Source organism: Rosa chinensis, chromosome 5, assembly GCF_002994745.2.
Source record: "Rosa chinensis cultivar Old Blush chromosome 5, RchiOBHm-V2, whole genome shotgun sequence".
NCBI classification, from domain to species: Eukaryota; Viridiplantae; Streptophyta; class Magnoliopsida; order Rosales; family Rosaceae; genus Rosa; species Rosa chinensis.
The window spans coordinates 21,170,943-21,197,973 of NC_037092.1; the positions used below are offsets into that span (position 1 = coordinate 21,170,943).

General features: G+C 40.0%; 1 protein-coding gene and 1 long non-coding RNA gene across 2 annotated transcripts; one reads left to right on the forward strand and one right to left on the reverse strand.

The window, feature by feature from the left end:
- Positions 1-1,603: 1,603 nt before the first annotated feature.
- LOC121049041 lies at positions 1,604-7,547 on the reverse strand. The gene is made up of 3 exons (XR_005799200.1): positions 7,472-7,547; positions 1,886-1,888; positions 1,604-1,825 (listed from the first exon to the last, which is right to left on the reverse strand). It is a non-coding gene; the product is annotated as an uncharacterized LOC121049041 (long non-coding RNA).
- A 1,934-nt stretch (positions 7,548-9,481) lies between these two features.
- Positions 9,482-12,181, forward strand: LOC112201733 (ankyrin repeat-containing protein At2g01680). The gene is made up of 3 exons (XM_024342639.2): positions 9,482-10,255; positions 10,881-11,401; positions 11,486-12,181. Exons 1-3 carry the CDS (start codon positions 9,634-9,636, stop codon positions 12,119-12,121), a joined length of 1,779 nt encoding a protein of 592 aa, XP_024198407.1. The 5' UTR covers positions 9,482-9,633; the 3' UTR covers positions 12,122-12,181.
- The last annotated feature ends 14,850 nt before the right edge of the window (positions 12,182-27,031 follow it).

A 27,031-nucleotide genomic window follows, 5' to 3' on the forward strand; every position in this document is an offset into this window, starting at 1 on the left:
AATGTTACCAGCGATAGATTTGAGAGAGAGAGAGAGAGAGGGGCGAGATCTGAGTTTTGGGGTTCTCAGCGGCTTTGGGTTTTTTTTTGGAGCTGCAGAAGCTTAGAAAGTGGGTGGTGTGGGAAGGCTTGGCTTTTATATGGGGGGAGGGTACTGATGCCCTAGATAACAAATATGTTTTTCGGAATTAATATTTTGTATATAAATATTCTATTGCCTTTTTTTTCTAACTCAATTAACAACGAACAAAAATCAAACGAAAAGAATTCAAATAGCCAAACCAATTAACAAAATAGAAAAAAAAACAAACAAACCAATAACAAAAAGGAACATTCACAGGTTAAATATTTTCCTTTCACTTCTACATTATTGACTCAATCTCACATTCTCACTTCACATTCAGTGAAGATGGCGGTTCTTTTTAACCGATCCAATCGTCCATAGGTAAAAGTTTTTAAATTTAGGCATGTTCTTTTCCAAGCTCTTTAAGATATCTGATAGTGTTTTGCAATCTAGTAGCTCTAATTGATTGTGTGAAGTCCATGATGGAGAAAAACATGATTTCTTTGAAACTGGCTGTCCAATCCAACACCAAGGTGAGGAAAAAGCTCTTTTCTGATGGGCAGAGGAGATTATTATTCATGAAGGCACTGCCTTTGAAGTCATCATAGAGGAAATTTATTTTCTTAATCTTCCCCTGTTATCAGTATCATTAGTACAACTGAGAGAGCAAGTGTTGCGGTTGGGTATTCAAGTAGTTGAGAAGATACAAATACTTGATTGTTTAGCTACCCACACACTTGGATTATTTCCTTTTGGGTTAAAAAATCTGTTCGAGTGGGATTTCAACTCCAAGATCAACCCAAGCAATAATGACTCCATAGGAAGCTTCAATGATTCCTTCCTGATTATAAATGGCTTTGAAGCTCTCCATTTTCACCAAAATGCTAATAGATCTGCAAACACACACGCTTATGTTATACTTGGAGTCCAATGGATAGAATCAATTTTATACAAATAGAAAGCATAGATGCTTCAAGATTAAAGCAAGCTATACATTAGTTGCCACATAATAGACAGCAAAGGTGTATTCCCAAAAAAAAAATAATAATAATAATAACATAATCTTTTTCTCCCTATTCTTCTCTATGCAAAAATACGATACCAAATATAAGCTGATTTGTTATACCACACCTTCATTCTTAACAACTCATGGTCTTAGACAGCAAAGGAAGATTTCCACCAGGGTATCACCCCCTTCAAATGCTGGAACTGTTCTCAAGTTCGATTAACTCTATGCAACACTGTGACGATAGCAGACTGGATTGCAGGGAAACTAACAACCAATATGCTTTGTCATATTTCGATTAAAGAACCAATCACCAACAGATTCTGCAATTGTCTATCAAGAATGGCTAAGCTAGCTATTGGTTAGATGGCAAATTTAGTTCAAATGACAGGAAAAAAAATGCAAAAAATGGATTTTCAACAGCATATTGCTACTGTTATGTATTCACTCTTAGAAGACATCAACTCATGAACAAAGAACATTGTAATATAAGCCATTAACGATTGACAAGAACTTAAAAAAAAAGGGCGACAACTAAAATAAGACACAGGTAGAAGTTGCAGGAATACAAAACATAGACAATAAATTTATAAACCAAAGTGGAGTAGTAGATAGTACCAATTGTGCAAGTTTGAGCTTGTAGAGGATGGTGGTTTTACCAGCAGCATCATGTACCCACCGTTAGTGTTCTCATTTCTTTCCTTGCAAACAGCATCTTCACCATCCTAGACATTGCAATACCTAATTTTCCAACTGCTTCAACCACAGAAAATAGCACAATATGAGAGACCAGAAAAATATGTACCTGCACTAAACAGACTAAAGAAAGCAACAGATAGAGTTGCTTGAAATAGTGACAGTCATATCTACCTCCATATCCTTAACTCAGTATACAACTACAGACCTAAAAATTCAGTCTCTTTGCAATCCTTACTAACAAATTTCCAATCTTTCAAATTCAACTAAGCATGAAAACCAACCACAGAACTGAAAACATACAAATTAAATAAATAAAATAAAAAATAAAGAATTGAGGAGAAATTAACTCACAGAGTCATCTCTACAATCAGGCAGTTTAATTTGAGTGCTGCAAAGGTCAGCTACTGAGTCACGGTAGGTGAAAGAATGAAGATGTAAAAGAAACAAAATCCTCCAAAACCATATTCAACCAAGATTAAAAAAACAAAAACAAAAAAGAAGAACAAAAGCTAGCAAAAGATTGGATTCAAATATTCATTCATTTCAATCTCAATTAAGTTTTAGCAAGTCAGCTATGGAAAGTTCAAATTTGGGAAATCGATTAGAACTATAGGAGTCAAAATCGTAATTGTTGGACTGTTAGGATTTAATAGTCTGGTAGGGTTTATTGTTTCTTGTTGTTTAAGTTTGCAGTTAATTTCTTGTTAATAAGTCCTATTTATCAGGGACTTACAGATAGGGTTTTAGACTGTTTCTTCCAATTTAGTTACCACGCCCTAGGCCGTATAAGACGTGGTTTGTTATTGCTTTGATTCCATCTTCTTATAAGGCTATATAGCCGGAAGCTTGCTTTGAATTCAATATGATATTCTCTCAGAATATTGGAGTATTGCAACTCTATCATTGTGTGTTCAACAATTGGCATCAGAGCCCCATCACAGGGGCCTGATTGTGAGTGTGTGAGAGAAACAGTGAGTGTGTGTGTGGAAAGAAATCACAGTTTCTTTCGAAGTAAGGGAGTCAAAAAGAATGGCAGAGAGTAGTTTCGTGCAGCCTGCTATCCCCAAATTTGATGGTCACTATGACCACTGGGCAATGTTCATGGAGAACTTCCTCCGATCTAAAGAATATTGGGGTCTTGTGGAGAATGGGATATCAGTGGTGGCAGATGGAGTAGAGTCTACAGAAGCACAGCGCAAAGTGATCGAGGAGCAGAAACTGAAAGACTTAAAGGTAAAAAACTACCCTTTTTCATGCAATTGATCGCAGTATCATGGAGACTATCCTTAATAGGGATATTGCAAAGGCTATTTCAGATTTGATGAAGCTCAAATATCAAAGGTCAACTAAGGTGAAGTGCGCATAGCTGCAGGCCCTTCAAAGGGACTTCGAAACACTCCACATGAAGGAAGGAGAAAGTGTTGATGGCTATTTTGCTTGTACTCTCACTATAGCCAACAAAATGAGGGCTCATGGTGAGAGGATGAGTCAGACTATTATCAATGAGAAAATTTTGAGGTCTATGACTTCAAAATTTGATTATTTGGTTTGTTCCATCGAAGAATCCAATGATATGGATACGTTGACCATAGATGAATTGCAGAGCAGCTTGCTTGTTCACGAGCAAAGGATGAATGGTCATGTAGAGGAAGAACAAGCTCTAAAGGTTACAAGTGAAGAGAGAGCAGGAAGAGGAAGGGGACGTGGAATGGTTAGAGGCAGAGGAAGAGGAAGGGGAAGACAACCCTTCAACAAAGCTATTATTGAGTGTTTCAATGTCACAAGTTAGGGCACTATCAATATGAATGCCCTAATTAGGAGAAAGAGGCCAACTATGCTGAATTGGAGGAAGAAGAAGAGTTATTGTTGATGTCCTATAAGGAGCTGCATCAAGCTAAGAGGGAAGAGGTGTGGTTTCTTGATTCAGGCTGTAGCAATCATATGAGTGGGAATAAGGAGTGGTTCTCATATTTGGATGAAGGTTTCAGGCAGACCGTGACACTAGGCAATAATTCAAGAATGGCCGTTGTGGGAAGAGGCAATGTACGTCTGCAAGTAAATGGCTACACTCAGGTGATTTCTGAAGTCTACTACATTCCTGAACTTAAGAATAATCTATTGAGTGTAGGGCAGATTCAAGAGAAGGTTTAGCCATTTTAATTCAACATAGAAAATGTCGAGTTTATCATCCTAGAAAGGGATTAATCATGCAGACAGATATGAGTGCAAATAGGATGTTCATCCTATTAGCTGCAATAGCACTGAAAGCTCCTACATGTTTTCAGACTGTTTCAGAGGATGAATCCCACCTTTGGCACCGTCGTTTTGGTCACTTGAACTACAAGGGACTAAGGACACTTTCGTATAAAAAGATGGTCAATGGACTGCCCTCTCTCAAGACTCCAACAAAGCTTTGTACATATTGCTTAACCGGCAAGCAACACAGAGACTCCATGCCAAAGAAAAGCTTATGGAGAGCATCACACAAGCTGCAGCTCGTGCACGTGGACATATGCGGACCAATCAAGCCTGCATCAAACAGCAACAAGCGGTACTTGTTAAGTTTTATCGATGATTTCAGTCGTAAAACTTGGAATTACTTCTTGCATGAAAAATCAGAGGCCTTTGCTATGTTTAGAAATTTTAAAGCTTGTGTTGAGAAAGAAGTTGGTGCATATATTACATGTTTGAGGACTGAAAGGGGTGGTGAGTTCACCTCAAATGAGTTTGGGGAGTTTTGTAAGACTCAAGGTATAAGCAGACAACTAACCGCAGCCTACACCCCTCAGCAAAACGGAGTTACTGAGAGGAAGAATAGGACGGTGATGAATATGGTGCGCTCTATGCTTTCAGATAAGCAACTTCCTAAGATGTTTTGGCCCGTGGCTGTAAAGTGGAGCGTGCACATCCTCAACAGGTGCCCTACTGTAGCTGTGCAAAATAGAACTCCAAAGGAGGCGTGGAGTGGTGTGAAACCTACAGTCGAATACTTTCGAGTTTTTGGGTGTGTAGCACACGCTCATGTTCCAGATCAGAAGAGAAGCAAGTTGGATGATAAGGGCAAGAAGTGTGTTCTGTTGGGAGTAAGCGATGAATCAAAGGCTTAAAGGTCGTATCATCTGGTGTCCAAGAAGATCATTGTTAGCAAAGATGTGGTTTTTGAGGAGAATGAGGGCTGGAATTGGGGCAGAAGCAAAGAAGAGATTAGTCTGGATATTTTGGAGTGGGGAGATAATGAAGATAGAGAGAATGAAAGTGAAAGTGAAAACGAAGAGGAAGCTGAAGGTAACGAAGAAGGAAATGGTGCTGACATAAGTAGTTCAAATGTCAACAATTCAAGTGGGACTGATTCATCTTCTAGTGAACCACATGAGGATGACCTATTAGCTCCAATTGAAGGGAGGGAAAGAAAATATCCATTTTGGATGGCAAACAATGAGAGCGGTGAAGGTTTGTCAGATGAAGAATGATTGAATGCTATGATGATGCTGATCTGATCACATACGAAGAAGCTGCTGAGAGCAAAAAATGGAGGGATGCAATGAATGCAGAACTTGAGTCAATTGAAAGGAATAAAACTTGGGAGTTGGCTATTCTTCCAGATGGGATGAAGGCTATTGGAGTTAAGTGGGTTTTTAAAACAAAACTCAACGAAAATGGAAAGTTAGACAAGTGCAAAGCAAGGCTCGTGGCAAAGGGGTATGCACAACAGTATGGGGTTGATTACACCGAAGTTTTTGCTCCAGTTGCAAGGCTTAACACAATTCGATTGATATTTTTCAGTTGGATGTAAAGAGCGCTTTCCTTCATGGTGAGCTTAATGAAGAAGTCTACGTGCAACAGCCTCGAGGATACGAGAAGAAGGGTGAAGAGGAGAAAGTGTTCAAATTGAAAAAGGCATTATATGGGCTCAAACAGGCTCCGCGAGCATGGTATAACAAGATTGAGGCTTATTTTGCTAGAGAAGGCTTCGAAAGGTGTTACTGTGAACACACCTTGTTCACAAAGTCGAAGGAGGGAGGTAAAATTTTAATTGTCAGTCTTTACGTTGACGACTTAATTTATACTGGCAATGATAGGAGTTTGTGTGATGAATTTAAGAAGTCAATGATGTTGGAATTTGATATGTTTGACTTGGGCAGGATGAGGTACTTTCTCGGTGTTGAAGTGTTACAAAGTCCAGATGGAATTTATGTTTGTTAGAGGAAATATGCTAGTGATGTCTTGGAGAGATTTGGTATGAGCAAGAGTAATTCTGTAAAGAACCCAATAGTTCCAGGTACAAAGCTGTCAAAGGATGTGAGAGGAACTAAAGTTGATGCAACCTTGTTTAAGCAGGTGGTTGGCAGCCTAATGTATCTTACCACAACCAGACCGGACTTAATGTATGGGGTGAGTCTCATTAGCAGATTCATGTCATGTCCAACTGAGCTTTATTGGGGTGCAGCTAAGAGGATACTAAGGTATGTAAAAGGTACAACTAATTTGGGAATCTTTTACAAGAGAGGAGGTTGTAAGGATCTTGTTGCTTATATTGATAGTGACTTTGCTGGAGACATGGATGATCGGAAAAGCACCTCAGGATATGCCTTTTTACTTGGTTCTGGAGAAGTTTCATGGTCATTCAAGAAACAGCCAGTGGTGACTTTGTCTACCACTGAGGCTGAGTACATTGCTGCTGCCTCTTGTGCTTGTCAGTGTGTGGTTGAGAAGAACACTAGAGAAGCTTGGACGTGAACAAGATAAGAGTACCACGGTGTTCTGTGATAACAGCTCTACTATAAAGCTCTCCAAGAACCCTGTTTTGCACGGACGAAGCAAGATATTGATATTCGTTTTCACTTCCTCCGTGATTTAGCAAGAGATGGAGTTGTGGAATTGAGTCATTGCAATAGTCAGGAGCAAGTAGCTGATATATTGACGAAGCCCCTCAAGTTAGAGTTGTTCTTGAAGCTTCGGAGCTTGCTTGGAATGATTGAAGTTCCAAAGGTAAACTGAATGCTTTCTGCATACAGTTTAAGGGAGGGAATGTTGGACTGTTAGGATTTAATAATCTGGTAGGGTTTATTGTTTCTTGTTGTTTAAGTTTGCAGTTAATTTCTTGGTAATAAGCCCTATTTTTTAGGGACTTACAGATAGGGTTTTAGACTGTTTCTTCCAATTTAGTTACCACGTCCTAGGCCGTATAAGACGTGGTTTTTTATTGCTTTGATTCCATCTTCTTGTAAGGCTATATAGCCGGCAGCTTGCTTTGAATTCAATATGATATTCTCTCAGAATATTGGAGTATTGCAACTCTGTCATTGTGTGTTCAACAGTAATGACCAACATAAAAAAGACCAAGGCTTTAAGGAAAGAATGAAGTAAATCTTTATAGGCAGACCTTTCTTGAAGAAAAGACAGAGGAGATTTGTCATACCTGCAAAATTTGAAGATGATGTTCATAAATTGTTCATCTGGCTGTTCAAAATATCAAGGCAAACACGACAAAGTAATATGCGTATAAACCCCCAAATCAAAAACTTTCCATTCAAATCCAATACATATCCCACATCAGAATGAGAGAACAACTAAAAATTGAATCATCAAAATCAAGGTTCAAAAAAAAAAAAAAAAAACCCAAAATGGTGATATATCATGGTGGAAAAGCTGAACGACCGACAAAAACTAAATGAAACAAATTCGAAGCCATCGTAACATCACTGATCAATTTACTCAATTTCTGTTCAAATCGAGCATCAACTTTTTCCCGTCTCCCACTTCTTCTTCTTCTTCCTCCTCTTCTTTTCTTTTCTTCTGTTTCAACAAAATCCGAAGCAAAAACAGGTTTTATTAATGGCACGTTTACTTACTTGGAATGGAAAATAATCATGAATCGGAGACAACTGGAATGGGAGAAAAAAGGAATCAGTATTGATTCCGGAAGAGTTAATTCCTAAACCCATCTCCCCCCCTTCGTAATCAAATTCCTGAGTATTCAGGAATCGATTCCTTATAAGGAGGTGGGACCTACACTCATTCTGATTCCTTCATGTGTTAGTAAATGCGAGAATACTTTTACCCGGAATCATTCCGATTCCTTTATGTGTTAGTAAACGCAGGAATAAATTAACCCTGTAATCATTCCCTCTATTTTCATTCTCATTCCAAGTAAGTAAACGTGCCATAAGTGTAATCAAACAGAGACCCAGCATAGATTGAAAATTGAAACGAAGACCACCTTGATAGTTTGCAAGAACTGGTGTCTGTGTGGTGATATTAGTGGAAACAGAGACTTCCAAAATGAAGAAGAACCGAGAATCCTTCTTAGGCAAAACCATTATTCATCAAAATATCAATGGCAAAACCGTCACTCCACTTTGTGAACAGTGATGAACAGGAAAACCAGTCAACTGAGCTTTAGTATATTGTATAGGGGTGGGCATTTTGTACCAAAAATGCGGTTACTGACCTGAACAGCACTGAAAAAACGGTTCGGTAACCGCACCGAACTAAAACAGTGTCGTTTCATGATCACATCGCACCGGTTACGGTTTCGGGTCATAAACCGCCCTATTTAAACCGACCCACACCGAATACTCTCACATCAGACTTTCATGACTCGAGGAGAAGATGCATGTGAACCTCACAACCACCATCGGCTACGTAAATTATCCTCAAATTTCATAATATAAACAATATCGAAATCATCAAATTTTTTTTTTTATCCACCTAAATTGATACATAAGAAATAAATACATCAAATCATCAAAATTTCTCTTGCCACAATAGCTCTTTGACGTATCTGTTTCTTATGTGTATCTGGATTGCTTCTTAGGGTAGCCGAGATGAATTGTATCAATTTTTTTTTTTTTTAAAAGTTAATTCACCGGGGACAGTGTTCCGCATACGTGCGGCGGCCCATCTCCAGTGCATTGCTTGGTTTTGTGAGTGGAAAAATTTAAATACATGTATCAATCTGTCAGCATCGCTGCCAGTATTGACCGACCCTCATGTCATTTGGTTCTTTCTTCTTCCCCCATCTTGTAATCTTTCGCCCCTTTGATTAATTCGACTAGTTGCCTCGACTAGCTCTTTGATGAATTGTATCAATTAAAAAAAAGAAGGTAATTCAGCGGGGACTGTGTTCCGCATACCTGCGGCGGCCCATCTCCAGTGCATTGCTTGGTTTTGTATCTGTCAGCATCGCTGCCAGTATTGACCGACCCTCATGTCATTTGGTTCTTTCTTCTTCCCCCATCTTGTAATCTCTCACCCCTTTGATTCATTCGACTAGCTCTTTGATGTGTCTATTTCTTATGTGTATCTGGAATCTGGATTGCTTCTTAGGGTAGCCGAGATGAATTGTATCAATTTAAAAAAAAAAAAAAAGGGTAATTCACCGGGGACAGTTGTTATGAGAGTCGATGCACAGTCCTGTGTGACTAGGAAAGTTGATTAGAAATTATATTATCTTCGATGACATTCTCAACAGAATACCAGCTTATGTAGCTGGTGCTGCTAGAAATAAACGACATCCTGCCTAAATGAAACGCTGCGTTTCGACCCAATTACAAATATTAATTAAACTACGATATGAGTAATTTCTAATCAACTTTCCTAGTCACACAGGACTGGTGCATTGACTCTCATAACAACAGTGTTCTGCATACCTGCGGCGGCCCATCTCCAGTGCATTGCTTGGTTTTGAATCTGTCAGCATCGCTGCCAGTATTGACCGACCCTCATGTCATTTGGTTATTTCTTCTTCCCCCATCTTGTAATCTCTCACCCCTTTGATTCATTCGACTAGTTGCCTCGACTGGTAGGTGGGATAATAATTATAAGATAGGAGGAGTACGTAGGAGGAGGCATCGAAAACCACCATGGATCCTTACCTGTATGAGGCGGCCACGGGCGGAGATGTCAGCTTCTTGAGAAGAATCAGAGACGGTGACGTATTACTAAACCACGATCTTCTCCTTCAGAGAACGCCTAAAGACAACAACATTCTACACATCGCCGTCGAATTCAAACACATTGAGTTTTTCAGACAAGTCCCGAATCATTATTCTTCATCTCTGTTTTGGGCGGCCAACAAAAAGGGCGACACTCCTCTGCACGTGGCCGCTAGAGTAGGCTGTGTTGAAATAGTCGAGTTCCTTATCGATCAGGCGAAAGCGCTGCAGATAAGAGGAGCTGATGAGGAAAGCTGTCATCGAAAGCCGCTACTTCGGATGACGAATTTAGAAATGGATACGGCTCTGCATGTGGCTGTGCGGTACGGTCATCTTGGAGTGGTGGTTCTGTTAATGGAAGCAGATCCTGAACTGTGTTGTTTGACTAACAGGGCAGATGAATCTGTTTTGTTCCTGGCTGCTATGAAGGGGTCTGCAGAGATTGCTCTTTATCTGTTGAACGAGTCTCCGGTGTGTCCTTGTTTTCGAGGGACTAATGGTGTGACGGCTTTGCACGCCGCTGTAACTCGCAGCACGCTCACCAGCAAAGGTAGTTTTCTACATAATCCCCTTATATATGCGTACGCAGTTTATTTTCACGTTTCTTGGATTTGCTTGCCAGTTGTAATCTTGGAAAGGGTGAATTTGATTTTAACTTTTTATTCAACGAAAAGTTTAGGACCCTTTTTGGTTTTTCAGTAATCCCATACAATAAGTGAATAATTTCTATTAAAAGGAATGCCCTCTTTGTTCAAGTTTGGACTTCTAATTTTCATAGTTAGTAAAAAACATGACGTGTATAGTGCGCGAAAAATACGTACGTGTATTATTCGGACATTTTATCTTATAGTTCGTTGAAAAGTTTGGCAAAATATTTTTAATTAATTAAATAATTAAAAATATTAATTTTTATTCATTTTTGTTCAATAATATGTGTAAAATACGGGAAAAAACGTAAAAATCTTGTATAGTACGTGTATAATACTTTGGCTTCAAAAATATGGGAAATTTAACGAGTCCCTTTCAAAAATATTAAGTACGGAAGTATTTTTGAAAAAAAACTTAAATACATGTTTTATTCGCTTATAATACTAAAAATTACTAACTAGGCTAATTTTAGTGGTTGAGATTATAGTACTGCTTAGCGCTAAGTTTTTCAGTGTAATATATGCTAGGCATTGTGAGGACAATGGTGTCCAAAAATCCTGAGATGACTAAAAATGTCGATGCACTTGGCTGGACACCGTTACACTATGCAGCATTTAGAGGGAACCTTGAAGCGACTAGAGTGCTAATGCAATGCGATAGTTCTGCATCTTACATCTTAGACAACTCTGGAATGTCAGCTCTCCATGTAGCAGCCCATGCCGGCCACACCAAAATAATGAAGGAGCTGATTCTGTTGCGGCCCGATATTTGTGATCTGCTGAATGACCAAGGCCAAACGGCTTTACATGCTGCAGTATTAGGAGCACGAGTTAATGTTGTGGAGTACATATTGAAGACGCCTGAGCTTGCGGCGATTATAAACGAAGCAGATAAAGATGGAAACACTCCTTTGCACTTAGCTACCCTTCACCAAAATGATAAAATCATAAAAGTTCTGTCTGGCGATCGGAGAGTGGACATGATTGCTATTAATAAGGAATTCTCGATGCCCGCCGACATGTTTCTTGGTGACAATATTGGTGAACAGGTATGCAACACAAAAAGTACTAACCTTTAAGTCATTTCATCCGTCTTTAAAGACTAAAAGAGTGTGCTTTCTTGATGTTTAAAGGAAACAATTCGCCGTGCTATGGTTTTGGACAACCTGGGGTGCTCTGTTGGCGTGCCATTTTTCCAACAACAAATCAGTCGTGACTTCGACAAGTTGGAACCACTAGAGAAGGACACAGACAAGATCAGAGAAAACCAGCTGCGAGCTCGTCCGGATGATCGTAATGCCTTGGAAAGAGATGACACCAAACTACTTGTTGCAACGCTCATTGCAACTGTCACGTTTGCAGCATCTTTCACCAGCGTGCCTGGAGGATTTAAAGATGACGGAATGCCTATTTTATATGAAAAGGCCGCTTTCAAAGTGTTTCAGTTTTTCAATGCAGCGTCCTTCTACATCTCAATTCTTGCAATCTATAATGAATCAACTCCGATAACTGTGTTATCCATCCATCTACCCACACCATCAAGTCTCATTCAGTATTCCATTGGAGGAATGGTGATTGCATTTTTTTCTGGCACATTAGCAGTGCAGCCGAGACGTAGTCACGGAAATTTGTTTGAATTTATATTTGGCACAACTTCGGTTGATATTGTGCTCACGGTGATGTGTGGCACTCTTTTAATATTAGCTATCATCTCTTTGATGATGCCTCTGATTCAAATACGCAGGGGAAAGAGGATCCACTGGTTTTGAAACCATGTAATTTAAGCGCTACTTATTGAAGTAAGTGAAGTCTACCTGCACTCCTTGTCACGTCTCGAATTTTGAATAACAAATTCAAATCCGAAACATCAATTAAACAACTATGTCAAATAACGTTCTGAACTTTTTTCATAAACAACTACACCACACGCCACTCAAATTCCTAAACTCGAAAACCTCGAGTTAATTATTACAACTCATTCTTACAATTTAAAATTGTAAAGCTCTAATTGAGCATAACAAACCTCACAATAGAAGGAAATAAAGTAAATGCTACAACCCTTAACCAGCTTGGTCTCCTCCCTGATTATCCTGACCAGCAGGATTATCCGCTACACCGTTTGAATAGTGTACTGGGATTGCAACAACACAAAACCCGGTAAGCTTTCTGAAAGCCCGTATGAGTAAACAAGAATGAAAGGTTGATTTATTAAATCACAATTCTTTTAACTCAAGTAAACAACCAACAATCTCAACAATCGATCACCAAAATCATCAACTCCAAATCACCAAGAATTAATACAAGATCAAAACTCACATCTTTCTTCCCAAAACCCCGAAAGCGTATTTATACAAATACGGTGACTGACAGACTAGAGCTCTAACTGTATCGTAGCCCATCACCTGGCCTAGGTTATGGCATCCGACATGATTGTCAATGTCGTAGTCCATCATCATAGTTTAGAACATCCGATACGCATACTCAACTTAATTAGCTTGTCACCCGATAAGGGTCGTGGCATCTATTATACTCAACCAATTGTAGCCCATCATCCACCTAGGATTAGAGTATCTGATTCCCTCATACCAGTCACTACGTCGACGCTAAATCCAAAATCGGACATATAGAATAGCTTTCACACCACATGATCAACATTTCATTATTCAACAATTAAATGCGAGAATAATAGCTTGAATAATAACCAATCCATTCCCAATCATTTCATCACACCAATCACACGTCAACCAATATATATATATATATATATATATATATATATATATATGTAATCATTCACTCAGGAATGATCACTAATACCAACTATAAACCACACATAGTGAAAACCGAGAAATTCACTTTTATAGTTTAAATACATTTTACTTACTTATGGACCGTAGAAGATCAAGCCCATGTATTTTAAAACAAATATTCATTTTCGTAAAACATTTTCAATCCATTACGATATAAGTAAAGTAATTTTGGTTCGTAATATGAACCATGTGAGGTTTACTCACCTCTAAATTCCCGCTGCCTCTTCTTAACAGCTCAAACAACGATTTCACGAATCGTCCGCCAAATCAAACCGTCGATCACCTAATCCAATATGATCTTAACTTAGCCAACAACTCAGAAACATACTCAAACGACAATCCAACGGTCGGATCGAAATTAAATGATGATCCAACGGTCGGATCCTCACGGAACGCCTTTAGGATCATCCTCCAAAAATCATCACAAAGATCCAAAGGTCGGATCTTCTTGTATTGTCCTTACTAACATCTTCACAAATTTATACGAAAATCCGACGGTCGGATTCTCACGAATCGCCCTTCAAATCACTATTTCACAATTATACAAAGATCCAACGGTCGGATCTTCGCCCATGACCACACAAAGTCACTGGGGCAGGCGTACAATCAACATATCAAAACTACAAGTCCATCGGACGGTCAGATCTTCACAGATCATAAATCGAACAATTCGAAATCGATCGAAACATAAAAATTCATAACTTAATCATACGATATCCAAAAATTACGTATAATATATCAAAATGATCGTCTTAACATGTAGAACATAAAAATGGGCAGAAACTGCCCTTAAGGTCCTCAGAGGTGGCCTGAAATGGCCGCCGGAGTTAGTTGCAGAGCCACCGCCGACTACCACCAATGGTGTCGGGGCTGGGCTGATCTTCTTCATCTCATCATGATTAACCAAAAACTCTAAAGGCATGTTATCAAAAAACGTCAAGAAGAGGCCGAAAATTACCGAAATCAGTTATAGTGGCCGGAATTTTTCCAGAATCTGGCGAGCTTGAGTTCGACGTAAAAACTTCCACGAATCGCTTAGATCCCTTCTGGAGATTTTTTTTCAGAAACTCAACGCGATCTCCCTAGTTTAAGAATCACTCAAAACGAAGCTCTATAGCTCGAGATATCTGGATCGAAAGTTCCGTTCGATCTAAGTCAGGGTTGACTTGCAGCCGCCGCCACAGACAACTCCGCCGTGCAAGGTTGTTACTGGGAGCTTCAGGAGGTCGAGTCGACGTGGAAGGATAAGTTTGGTGAGGATTGGTGGCCAGAAACACGAGGAGGATGAGTTGGTTCGGTTTCGGGTGCAACCGGATCGAGCTGGTTTGCCGGACCTTGATGCTGTGCCGGAGGGAACGTCGACATCCAGCAGGTAGAGCGGCATGAGGAGAAGCTATAGGAACTGGTCTGGTGTTGATTGGTGTCCTGTGGAGCGAGAACCAACTTAGAGAAGGAATGCTCTGTTTTGGTTGCTGGTTTCAGCAGAGAGAGAGAGAGAGAGAAAAACGAATTTTCTTTCTTTTCTTCTGGAGCTGGTACACCACCATCTATCAACATGTAGAGTATAAAACAACTAGTGTCGCACTACCTCTCTTAATGCTTGAAACACGAAGAGCACGCCTCAATTTTTTTAAACAAAGTAATTGCCACTATAAATTTGTGATAAAACCAGAAAATTCAATACTTAGTAAGTGGAAGATGAGGTTATTACACTCCTTTAATTGATTGGGTTAAAATTAATATGGATGGGGCATGGGAAATGAACTCACCTAGTGCGGGTTATGGTGGAGTTTTTCGAGACTTAAAGGGTGAGGTTCTTGGCCAATTTAGATATCTGAAGCTCAGTTGCAGCTGAAAAAATGGCAGAATCAAAGCTATTCAGTTGGCTTGGGTTTGCGATTGGAAGCATGCCTTGTTCTTACATTGCTTCGCTCTTCTCATACGGTGCCCTAACAACTTCGAGTGGAGTGAGGCAATTGTCTTCATTGGATTTCTCAAATTCACTTGCTTTCTTCACACATTTATTGAGAGAGTAATCAAGTTGCTGATGCTTTAGCCAATTTTAGTGCTTTATTGTCTGATATGATTGGTGGGATTCGATTCCATAATTTACAATTTCTTTTTGTGCTCTTAACCATTTAGGTTTTCCTAATTTGCGATTTAGCTAGTTTGTAGTTGTTCTTGAAGAGGTTTATCTCTTCAATTTTTCAAGGGGTAAGATTTTTGTCTTCCCCTTACCTGTTTTTATGTACTCTTTTTATTATTATTTTTCTTTCAATAAATTAACCTCGTTCTATGGGGGCGGAGGCAAGAAGGTATATAAATGGGGGCAAATAAAATTCCAGGCTTTCGGTTCCTGACAGTAGCAGCAAAGCTGTAAATAGTACCATTCTGCAATCTGCAGTAGCCCCAAGGCTACTATTTGGATATTGATCCTTAGCCACATGAAACAAGAGGAAACCTTCAAAAAAAGGGGCCTAAAGCTCTCTCTTGGGAATTAAGTCGAATAGGTGGTGTGTATTTTCATCCTTAGCTATATTCCACACCAAAACCAAGCTTGCGAAACCCAATGTTAACAAAGTAGTAAGAGAAGCAGCAAATACATAAACATTAAACACGATAGTAACCCACCCAACAATTTTTCATTGGGTAGAGTGATTGAAAACTGTGAAAGATCCACCCAACCAAGTCTCAAAGCTTGGGTTTCCGATTAACCAAGACCGTCACCCACGCTTGCGCTATGAAGTCCTCTAAAACTAGTGAGAGAAACTCCTCCTTCTCTCTAGCTTATCCCATCCCAGATCTACTCCAAAACCAGCTTTGTCACCCACCCAACCTCCCTTAGATACTACACCTCCAATTCCACTTCGACGAAGCTTAGCACAAAACTCCCCCTTAGTTTCCCACTGTTCTGTAACAACAAAACCACTGTCTCTTCCCGTTTCAAAGATCTACAAGGGTACAAGCACAGGTCCCCTCAGGTAACATTATTGGCTCATATGGGTGTAATTGAATCGAAGGGATGAGCCCTGCTTGCACAAGTTGGGGAGCATTCTATTTCTGAGCTTTGGCCATATTCCTCTGGGATGTGTTGCCTACAAAAGAAATAGACCCTTGTCCCTGGGAAAGGATATTATCTCCCATGTTTTGACCAATCCACCTGAAATGATTTTATTTTGCTTTTTCTCATCCTAGATATCTGATAGCGGTTTTTGCTATCTACCTTCTCTCTTGAGTTTGGTCCTTACCCGTATTGTGGTAATTTCAGAGCTTTGTCTCTCTTGTTTCTGTTAGCTTTCGCTTATTCTCACCACTCTACAGAAATGGCTCCTTCCTTAGCCCCACAATAGGACATCCCTTATGAGGATGACAGCATTATTGAGGCCATGTCTGTAAGTTTTGAGGATAATGCGGACTTTGTGGACATCGAGGAAGGAATCAACCTACTGGGTATCCTGATTGCTGATGAAGAACCTAGGGTAGGAGGTGTTAAAGCTACCCTTATGGGTATATGGAAATCTATTGGCCAGATCAGAATTGTGAGGGTGAAGAAAAATACTTTCTGCCTAACCATTGGTTCTGAAAAGCTAGCTCGCAAACTACTGGACGATAGTCCCTGGAATGTTAAGGGTTACTGCTTCACCATATGACACTGGCCTCGCTATCACTCTATCGATGATATTGAAACCAGAAGGGCAACCTACTGGATTAAGGCCCATGGGGTCCCTCTTCAACAGATTAGCATCAACAATGGTAGGAAACTGGGTGGAATGCTGGGGTCAGTATTAGAGGTAGAAGATCCTACCATCATTGGGAACAGGGGTTACCTCCGCTTGAGAGTTGATTTCGATATGAGCAAGCCACTCGCAACCTTCATCCAACTCCCCAGAGCAAACTCTTCTACATCCAGAATTCGCCTACAGTACGAGAACCTCCGAAACTTTTGCTTCAATTGTGGCCGCTTGGGGCACATGTTCTCCTCGTGCAGGTATCAAGTTAACCCGATTCTGGTTTCTATGGGAGTTAAGTATGATAATTCCTTGATTGCAGACCCCCCACAGAAACCGGTCTTCACACAATCCAGCTTTCCTGCTGAGTTCCCCTATGTTCCGACAACCGGAATATTTGGCCGGAACAAGAGAGGGTCATTTCAGTCCAAAAATTTGAATTCTGAAAAGTTGGGATCCTCTGAGCACAATGGACCTAACAGGGCACACAATTCAACTTCTGATGGTGACTTGACTGCTAAGTACCATTCAGCAGGCCCATCCTGGTCATTACGTGATAAGTCCCTTTCTCCTTTGAGGCTCCATCGTCCTAGGATCCCTTTGACTGGACCCCCCCACCTTTGGGATCCGGACGCTCATGGCACCTTTTTTAGGAATGGCAGTGTCACCAGAGCTTTGGGTGGATTGAGCATAAAAGATGGGGCTTGGGCTGACCCGGAATGCATTCCTCCATGGGCCTTCCAGAACAAACATGAGTACTACAACTCAAACCCACACTTTCCTGTCCCTACCGAGATAGACAACTTTGGTGGGCCTCTGATTAAGCAAGCTGGACCTCCTTATATTCAGCTAATTGAGTTGAATCTTGCTGACACTATTGTGTCCATGATGGAGGAGAGCACTACTATGCCTGGAGTGACTAAAAGGAAGCGTAAACCAAAGAAATCCCTTGAGGAAGGCGGAGACAGTAAACCAACCCCAAAACGACCCAAAATTCTCCAGAGCCCAAGGCTCAGATTATCTAACACTGGAGGTAGGGGAAGAGGACGAGGCAGAGGGGGGAGGGGGAGAGGTAGGAATACTACAGACAGACCGAGCAAGCATCCCAACCCATTATCAAGTGACGCGCCCGATTCCTAGGTCCCATAATCAAGTCAAAAAATGACAATCCCTGATCAAAGCGGGCAAGTTCTTGGCTCGAGTGGTATGGAGGACCTAACTCCCCTCCACGGCTGTGGCAGCTGGCCGAGTGCAGCTGCAAGGGACCAATGAACTGCATCTCTTGGAACTGTCAAGGTTTGGGTAGGTCCTTGACAGTTCAAACACTAAGGGAGATAATTCGCTCCCATGATAACAATTTTATTTTTTTGTCAGAAACACACAAAAGTGATTACTATGTGGATCGTGTGCGTCGTCAACTTGGTTACAGTAAAGGGTACAATGTGGCACCAGTGAATACAGCGGGTGGGCTAAGTCTATGGTGGAGGCCGGGATTTTTGGTAGAAGTCACTGATTTCTCTAAATATTTCATTGACACTCGCATCCGTGCTCAAGGATCGAATGAGGTCATCCGAGTTACGTGGATGTATGGTCCTCCATATGGGGATGAGAAGGCTGCATTTTGGGATTATTGGTCTAATCTGCAGATCATTAATGCTATTCCTTGGCTGGTGATTGGCGATCTTAATGAACTAGTTGAGCAGTATGAAAGAGAGGGTGGATCCCATTGGAATTCTAGTAGAAGGAGCTACTTGAGAACTTTCATCTCTTCTCATTCTCTTCTGGACCCTGGTTTCAAAGGCCAAAGATTTACTTGGGCCAGAGTGGAAGATGGAGTGACGAGGTTACAAGAGAGACTTGACCGCAGCTTGGTAAGTGAAAGTTGGCTTCTAAAGTGGCCCAATTCATGTCTCACTCACCTAGCCAGAGTGGGATTTGACCACAACCCACTATTCTTCAGTTCTGATCCCCTAGTCACAAAGAGAAAGAGCTCCTTCAAGTTTGAAGCTTATTGGGCTGAAGAGTCTGAATCCTTTCAAATCGTCAAATAGAGTTGGCAACCTAGGGGTAACTACCCAAGTTTAGTGAGTTGGAAGGCCAATTTGTCCGTTTGTAAGACAAACCTTCTAAAGTGGAGTAAAAGCAGGTTTCCTAACTGTACTAGAGCTGAGATTAGAGACTGCTTGTTTGAATTAGAGGACCTACAGCAGTCAACCCCTTTTGACTCGCATTTCAAACAACAGGAGCTAGCAAATAAGTTGGGAACTTTGTGGATGCGAGAGGAGCAATACTGGCACCAGCGATCTCGTGTCAACTGGTTAACTACGGGAGACTCCAATTCCAGATTCTTCCACCTCTCTACAATTCACCGGAGACAAAGAAACCGCATCCTTAAGATCCAAAACAACTCGGATAACTGGATTGTTGGTGAATCCCAGATAAGAGCAGAGTTTGAAGCCCAATTCAAACGGGTTTTCACTACTACTGGTACTCGATCGTGGGGACAGGCCCTTGAGGGCATGACTGGACTGGTCACAAGGGACATGAATGTTGAGTTAATGGCCCCCTTTACCATGGATGAGATCCGGACTGCTGCCTTCCAATTGGGGGCTTTGAAATCCCCTGGCCCAGACGGATTCCCTAGCCTATTTTACCAAAAATACTGGACTATAGTCAATGATATTGTGGAGGCTACGTCCAAAGATCTCCTTACAGGGCAGCTCCAGATTCAGAGCATAAACCAAACCCATATTGTGCTTATCCCTAAGATCCCCAATCCAGAGAGAACCACACAGTTCAGGCCAATTAGCCTTTGCAATAACTCCTACAAAATTCTATCCAAGCTCCTTGCAAACCGACTCAAACCCCTTCTCCCCCATTTGATTTCCCCTAACCAAAACGCCTTTGTCCCGGAAAGATTGATCCAGGATAATATCATGCTTGCTCATGAAGGGTTTCACTACTTACGATTGAAGAGGGAGGGGGGAAATCATGAGTTTGGTATGAAGCTCGACATGAATAAAGCGTATGATAGGGTGGAATGGGATTTTTTGAGGGCTGCTCTTTATTGCTTTGGCTTTGCTACTATGTGGGTTAATCTCATCATGGCCTGCATATCCACAGTTTCCTTCTCTATTGTTCTTAATGGTAATCCGGGTGGCTTCTTTAATCCGAGCAGAGGGTTGAGGCAAGGGGACCCTCTATCCCCTTACCTTTTTCTTATTGTCAGCGAGGTACTCTCTGTGAGAATAACCAAGTCTGTTGGAGAAGGAATGCTTGGTGGGATCAAACTTGCTAGATCATGCCCTGTTATTTCTCACCTATTCTTTGCGGACGATTCCCTATTCTTCATGAAAGCTACTCTCCAGAATTGCTGGAACCTTGCCCTCTTGTTTCACGAGTACTGTGAGGCCTCTGGCCAACTTATCAACTTTGAAAAGTCTAGTATCTACTTTTCTCCTAATACTCCAGAACAGATGCAAAGGTTAATGTGTTCCCTTCTAAAAATCAAGGTCACCGACAACCCTGGGATCTATCTAGGACTGCCCACAATCTGGGGAAGATCCAAAAATGAGGCCCTCGCTTTCATAAAGGAGAAACTTGCAAACAAGATCGATGGTTGGAAACAAAAAACTCTTTCTCTTGCTGGGAAAGAGGTGCTTATTAAAGCAGTGGCTATGGCGGTTCCAACTTACCCAATGAACTGCTTCAGGTTTCCTAATGGAATTTGTGATGCTATTAATGCAGCCCTAGGCGATTTTTGGTGGGGATCTCGTGAGGGTGGGAAAAAACTACACTGGAAGAGCTGGGAACATTTGGGTAGGCCGAAAGAGAGTGGTGGATTGGGTTTTCGTGATCTGCATCATTTCAACCTGGCCCTCATTGCTAAACAGGTCTGGAGATTGATTCAAGACCCTGATTCCATATGGGCTAGAGTGCATAAGGCACGTTACTTCCCGAACTGTGGCTTCGCGGAAGCTACCAAAGGGCATCGTGCTTCTTGGGGTTGGTCGAGTTTGTTAGAAGCCCGAGAGTTCATTACTAAAAACTGCAACTGGCAAGTCATCAATGGCTCTTCGATACATATTTGGTCTGATTCTTGGTTACCTCCCCAAAGTAATAGTAATACTCCTACTTCTGGCCATATCCTAACTACCAGAAGAGTCTCGATCGATGCCCCAACCCGGGTCGAAGAGCTAATTGACAAAGACACTCGATCTTGGTTACTTGACATCATTCTACACATAATCCACCCATCAGAGATTAGTCGAATCCTCACTATCCCTATCGGGCAGGGAGATGGACCTGATAAGATTGTTTGGACTCTAACAAAGAGTGGGGACTACTCTGTAAAATCAGGATACCATTGGATTCATCTGAGTTTGGCCTGCAATCTCGGTCCGGAATCTGGGGATACTTCACATACAATTGATCCCAATTGCTGGAAGATGGTGTGGAAAATGGCTACACTTCCTAAAATCAAACACTTCTTCTGGAAAGCGCTGAATAAGGCCACCCCAACCTTTCTCAACCTTTTCAAACGAAGGCTTATAGCCTCTCCACTTTGTCCCCTGTGCGGTAAGGATGAGGAATCAATAGAGCACTCACTATTACTGTGTCCTTGGGTTGAACCAGTTTGGTTCGGGTCTCCACTGGGTTTGAGAATTGACAAACAAAGAGTAACTACACTAGATGTTTGGCTAATTGATTTAGCTTGCTCTCGAAATAATCTAGTGGAGAAGAGTTGGGTTCTAACCTTCACAAGTTTCATCTGTTGGGCCATCTGGAAGTCGAGGTGTAGCTTTGTCTATGAGCATAATCGGCCTTCTCCTGCGATCTTGGTACAAACAGGTACGAATTCAGCTTTGGAATTCATGAGAGTCACTTCTAAAGCCAAGGCAAAGCAGTCGATTAGCGCCCCTCCGAAATGGACCCCCCCCCTCCGGGAATGTTCGCTGTGAATTGTGACGCGGCATGGCAGTCTCCTGACTCAAGCCGTCTGGGCATAATCATCCGTGATCATGATGGAGGAGTTGTGGGAGGAGAGGCCACATTATCCTACTCGTGCTCGGCTGAGATGGCAGAAGCTCGAGCGATTCTCCTGGGCATGAACCGGGCTCTTGAGTTGAACCTGAAAAAAAGTAAGGATTCAGTCTGATTCTCTGGCACTAATCACAGATTTGAATTCAAAAGGAAGATGCATGAACTGGAGGACAACTCATATTATTGAGGAAATCAAATGGAGAAAGAGTTTTTTTGAAAAGATCTACTGGGAATGGATTCCCCGAGAAGCAAATTGTGTAGCTCATGAAGCTGCATTGCTTGGATATCGGACGATGGGTCTTTGCAGATGGGCAGAAATGCCACCACCATCCCTCACTTTGGTACTCAGGAACGACGGATTACCATGCCCACACTCTGATGTTAGTTAATCGGAACTCTTCGAGTTCCGTCTCCTTTTGAGCTACTGGTCTCCCTTTTCTCTCTCTGTGCTGACTGAGAAGGAGATCCTAGCTTTCTTTAATTGTATTTCGGGCCCCAGTTTTTGCTGGGCTTTGTTGGGCTTTGCCCTGTTAATGAATTACTCTTGACCAAAAAAAAAAAGATGGTGGACCGTCTAGATACAGCTTAAGCTTTGAGCTTTTAGAGGGAATTAGTTCGGAGGAAGGAAGACGAAGAAGAAGAACAAGTATTTGGATATTGATTGTGGGGGCAAAACGGAGACCGGCTCAACAAAAATCTAAAATCACTGGGGGCCAATGCCCCCACTCGGCCCAATGTGGCTCTGCCCCTGAGTTCTGTCAAAAAAAAAAAAAAAAAGTGAAGTCTCTAGCTACCTGCATTACGTTATTAGTTTTCTCTGCAAGGAGCCAAGGAAACTTATATCAGTTCATGTTGATGTGCAGCACATGAATCTATTCTTATTGTTTACAGTTAGTGGTGGAAGCCTAGCAATTATTTGCATGATAGATACTTTTTGTCATCATGCAACTTTGTCCAAAAGAAATTAGTGTGAAGCAAATGTGCTAGCTCTGGAAAACATTAACCTAACTATCTGGAGTTGCTTTTGATTCTGTTGCTCGAGTTGTGGTCATCAGCTCTTTCGTAATCTAATATAGCTTCACAACAAAAATTCGATTGTATTATAATTCTCTCATCTAACTAATACTAATTTGAAGGCAATTCTAAAGTAATTAATTTAAGTATAGCCAAAAGGTGTTCAGTAATGCTATTGTGGGTTTCATATTTTGTTACAGGACAAGAATTAATGGTGAGAAGGATAATATGATTAAAAAAAAACTTGGTAGAAAGCCTTCAAGTTGGTTTTAAACATGTTAGAAAGCCTGAATAAAGAAGATTGGCAGCCACCAAGGACAAAGAAATGTAAGTTGGAATTGAACAATTACAAGCTTGTATTTTGCTCTGTATTGAGGTGTTTTGTATGCTCGGGTTTCGGGTCTTTGTCCCTCCTGATGCAATCTTTTATTTCAATAAATAAACCGGGCATGGGGCTGAGCCTCCCAGTTACGCTGGGTCCAAACCCCGTTTAAAAAAAGAAGAAGCTTATATTTAGTACAACAATTACTGTTACCAATAGAGCAAGTAATTAGAGATATTAAGTAATTCATTTTCCCTATTAAATATATTTATCATATGAATCAAATGAATATATTGGGAAACCTAAATAGCTTGAATCAAGCACTAAAATGTCGGAATACATATATCATAATGATTACAGACATTATTGTGATTACAATTATCCTTTATGGGAGGGCATTGTATTAGGATGTTTTCACTATAAATACTCGGTCCCTGTACCCTCTTTGGGACGAGCTGTTCAGTTCTTGCCCCATAGATAGATAGCAAAGAAAGAGAAGTACAGAAGATCTGTATTTGAGATGGCTTCATCAGTTCCATCAGGTAAACATCTTATTCTAAGCATGTGCATATTTGTTTCTCTTTAATTATATATACATGTGTGTATGTGAGTGCAATATATGTGTTTTCTCCTAGGATCTGGCTCCTCTAAAGTGAGCAAATTATAAAGTTTGTGAATTTCATAAAATCTCAGACCTCCGTATAATCTAATGGCTCAAACATTTTCATGTCAATTAATAAAATTTTAGAAATTTCTTTTTCACATTAACGTTAATTCTATGGATATATTTTTCTCTTTTTTTCTTTATTCAATCTGCACCTCAATTATGAATATAAAAAAATATTTAAAAAAATATGCACCTTTGTTCTCTGCTTCTAAGAACCCAGGCTTCCACGTATCTCTCAAAAAAGCAAAGTTGTTGAGATTCATGTGGGGTGAGTGCTTCAGTCCATCATACTCCACATAGATGAGATTATTGTAGTTCATGAACAATTGAGATTTACTCCAACGAATTTATAAACCAAAAGCTAGAAGAATTTTGGGGATTGGCACATACACATGGCCAATTGAAAACCCATCATCTCCAGTAATCAATATAGGTTTTAAATTTTTTTTTTTTGAAAGGGGATATAGGTTTTAAATTACAAAGCCTAGAAATGAAAGGTAGAGGAAACTACAAAATCTATTTGGAATTTTGATGGTGAAGAAAAAAAAGTAAAGCTTTTGCTATTCAAAGCAAAAAACAATCCTAAGAAAATGAAAATCAAGTTTAAAATTATGAATTCAGATATGAAAATTTGCTTGATCCTAGTTTCGGGAAGATAAGCAACATTTAATTTAATTTAATTTTTTTTCTGTTAATAAAGAAAAGCATGACTTAAATAAATAAATAAATAATCTAAACACTTGATATTTTTTAACGTGGATATGTTTGAGCCATTAGATTATATGGAGATCTGAGATTTTATGAAATTCACGAACTTCATGATTTACTCACTTTAGAGGAGCTGAATCCTTTGTCTTATATGCAATTGTGGTTTCAGATTTGCACTCCCAAGAAAAACAAAGACTGGTGGATGAACTGTTACAATTGTAACTTTCTAACCTATTGATATATAACTAAGCAAGTACCAGTATATTTAAGGATATATAAGTCTGATTATTTGTTCCTACTTGATCATTGACTCGGTATACTGGGCATCCTTCACATATATTGCTTCTAAAATTGCCAGAAGAAAGAAGATTGGCTGCAATCACTGAATAACCTCAAAATACAAACAAAGACTAGTGGATGAATTGTTGATAAGCCAGTACCAGCCGGTATCATCAAGGAAAAGATCTAGATCCGTGGATGCCGTATATATTGTTCAAAGTTTAAAATGTTATTTGATTATTAAAAATAAGTCTACCTAACTAGCGTCGTCTATTGTACTCGAAGCTCTAAAGTCTTCATATTCCATTGATAGAAGAAACGGTACGTCGACTTTAAATAACTAACTAAAGACCGACTACAAAATAACATTTATATACTTGATTTTGATCTTGATTCAAATATAGGTGCTTAGTTTCTATCTCCAATAGTTTGAGAAAGTTAATTGATAGGGAGAAAGAGAGTTCAAAGCTGGATGGATCCTTATATGTACAAGGCGGCAACATCTCAGGGAAGGATCCATGTACAAGGCTACTTGGACTGTAGCCCAACCCAAATCTACCTCATAAACATGTATATACTATAAAATGTACCAACATTCTAGAAGTTGTTTGCAGACAACAGGCCTTAACTTCCCACATATTATGACGCAGTCAGATTGATAACTAGGTTTACCAGCAATAAACCTAACAAAAAGATTCTGGAGTCCACCGGAGATAAAAGAGAAAATCTCTATTTTATTGATTGAAAATTGAAAGATAGCCTTTGCAACTGCTTGCGGCTGCATAAATAAGAGAAAAGTAACCCTATGGCGACTAACAATGTAACCCTAAAGCCCATGGGTAAAAACGAGAACAACCCAAAAATAACTAGGAAAACCAAAAATGGGGAAAATAGAAAAATGCAGTTTTGAGGCCCTAAACGACCCCGAAAGCCTGAAAAGTGCCACAGCTCATGGTTAATCCATAAGTCTTGTTTCTGGCGCGATTCCCTTTCCGGAAAGGTAAGGCACGTCCCAATCAGACACCGAGCTATTTCATGTCTACTAGTCACTTTTCGTTTTCCTCCTTTAGCACGATCCAACTATTCTTCGAATTGGGCTGCCATCCATTCTGCATCATATTAGGTCCCAGGTTCCATAACAAATGGAGTCAGTTTCAGTACGTTTCTTCCTTTTTGGCCTTTCATTTCCTTGTTTGACTAATTTTCCTAATCTTTTTTTTTCCCTAGGTCGTTTTTTTTGGGAAGTTCTATTCATACCTCATAAAATGGTATTTGGACCTCCAATAATTTTTGGAAGTTTTTAAATCCAACTTTGCCCTTCTAAAAAATGAACAAAATGAAAGATAAAAAAATTTAAATAAAATCTGCAGCTTCTCTTCTCCCTCCTCTCTCAACAACCCCACCCAATCATTCTCTTACAGCCATACATGAGGATTATTGGGCAACTTTAATTAAGGTAGAATGTTAAAGATTGCAAAATGGAATAAAGGATAAAAAAAATATAGAGAAGAAGATTCGAGAAAATAATGATCGAAAATCAATATCTATTTCCTATTCTTTTTGTTTCTTTCTAGTTTGACTTAATTGCTTCACTTCATGGAGTTGACGTTAATTGTTATCTTGGTCTCTTTTTCTGGTTTTTTTTTTTTTTGCTAGGGTAGAGACTATGTTGCTAGCCTGATTTGGGTTAAGGGAAATTGATTTTGATAATAGTCCTCATGTGGTATTGTAAATTGCACGATTTATTAAGATATAGAAGTAAGTTCATAAGAGCATCCAAGCTTACAAGGTGAATAGTGTTAAGTCATGATTATGAATTGAGTTTTAAGTGATGAAAAAAAAGATATTACTAGTAGATTTGTATTGGAAAAATTGTGTAGATACAAAAAAAGGGCAAGATTGGAAGTTTTGTGCAAATTTTAGAAGGGGAGTTCCAAATACCAATTTAAGAGGTATGAATAGAAGCTCCCTTTTTTCCTAATCATAGATAAAAGTATTTCTAGCTTTATCTAATTTTTTTCATGATAAGATTGAGTGTAGTAAATAAGCAAGCTTCACTTCTCTAACTTTATTTATTTATATTTGGGACAACCTAATGTTAATTGATA

Bases quoted from the DNA above. Each gene is read 5' to 3' on its own strand.
- LOC112201733 (XM_024342639.2), top strand. From the start codon at position 9,634: ATGGATCCTTACCTGTATGAGGCGGCCACGGGCGGAGATGTCAGCTTC. The intron at 10,256-10,880 runs GTAGTTTTCTAC...AATATATGCTAG, and splicing joins CAGCACGCTCACCAGCAAAG to GCATTGTGAGGACAATGGTG. The intron at 11,402-11,485 runs GTATGCAACACA...TGATGTTTAAAG, and splicing joins GTGACAATATTGGTGAACAG to GAAACAATTCGCCGTGCTAT.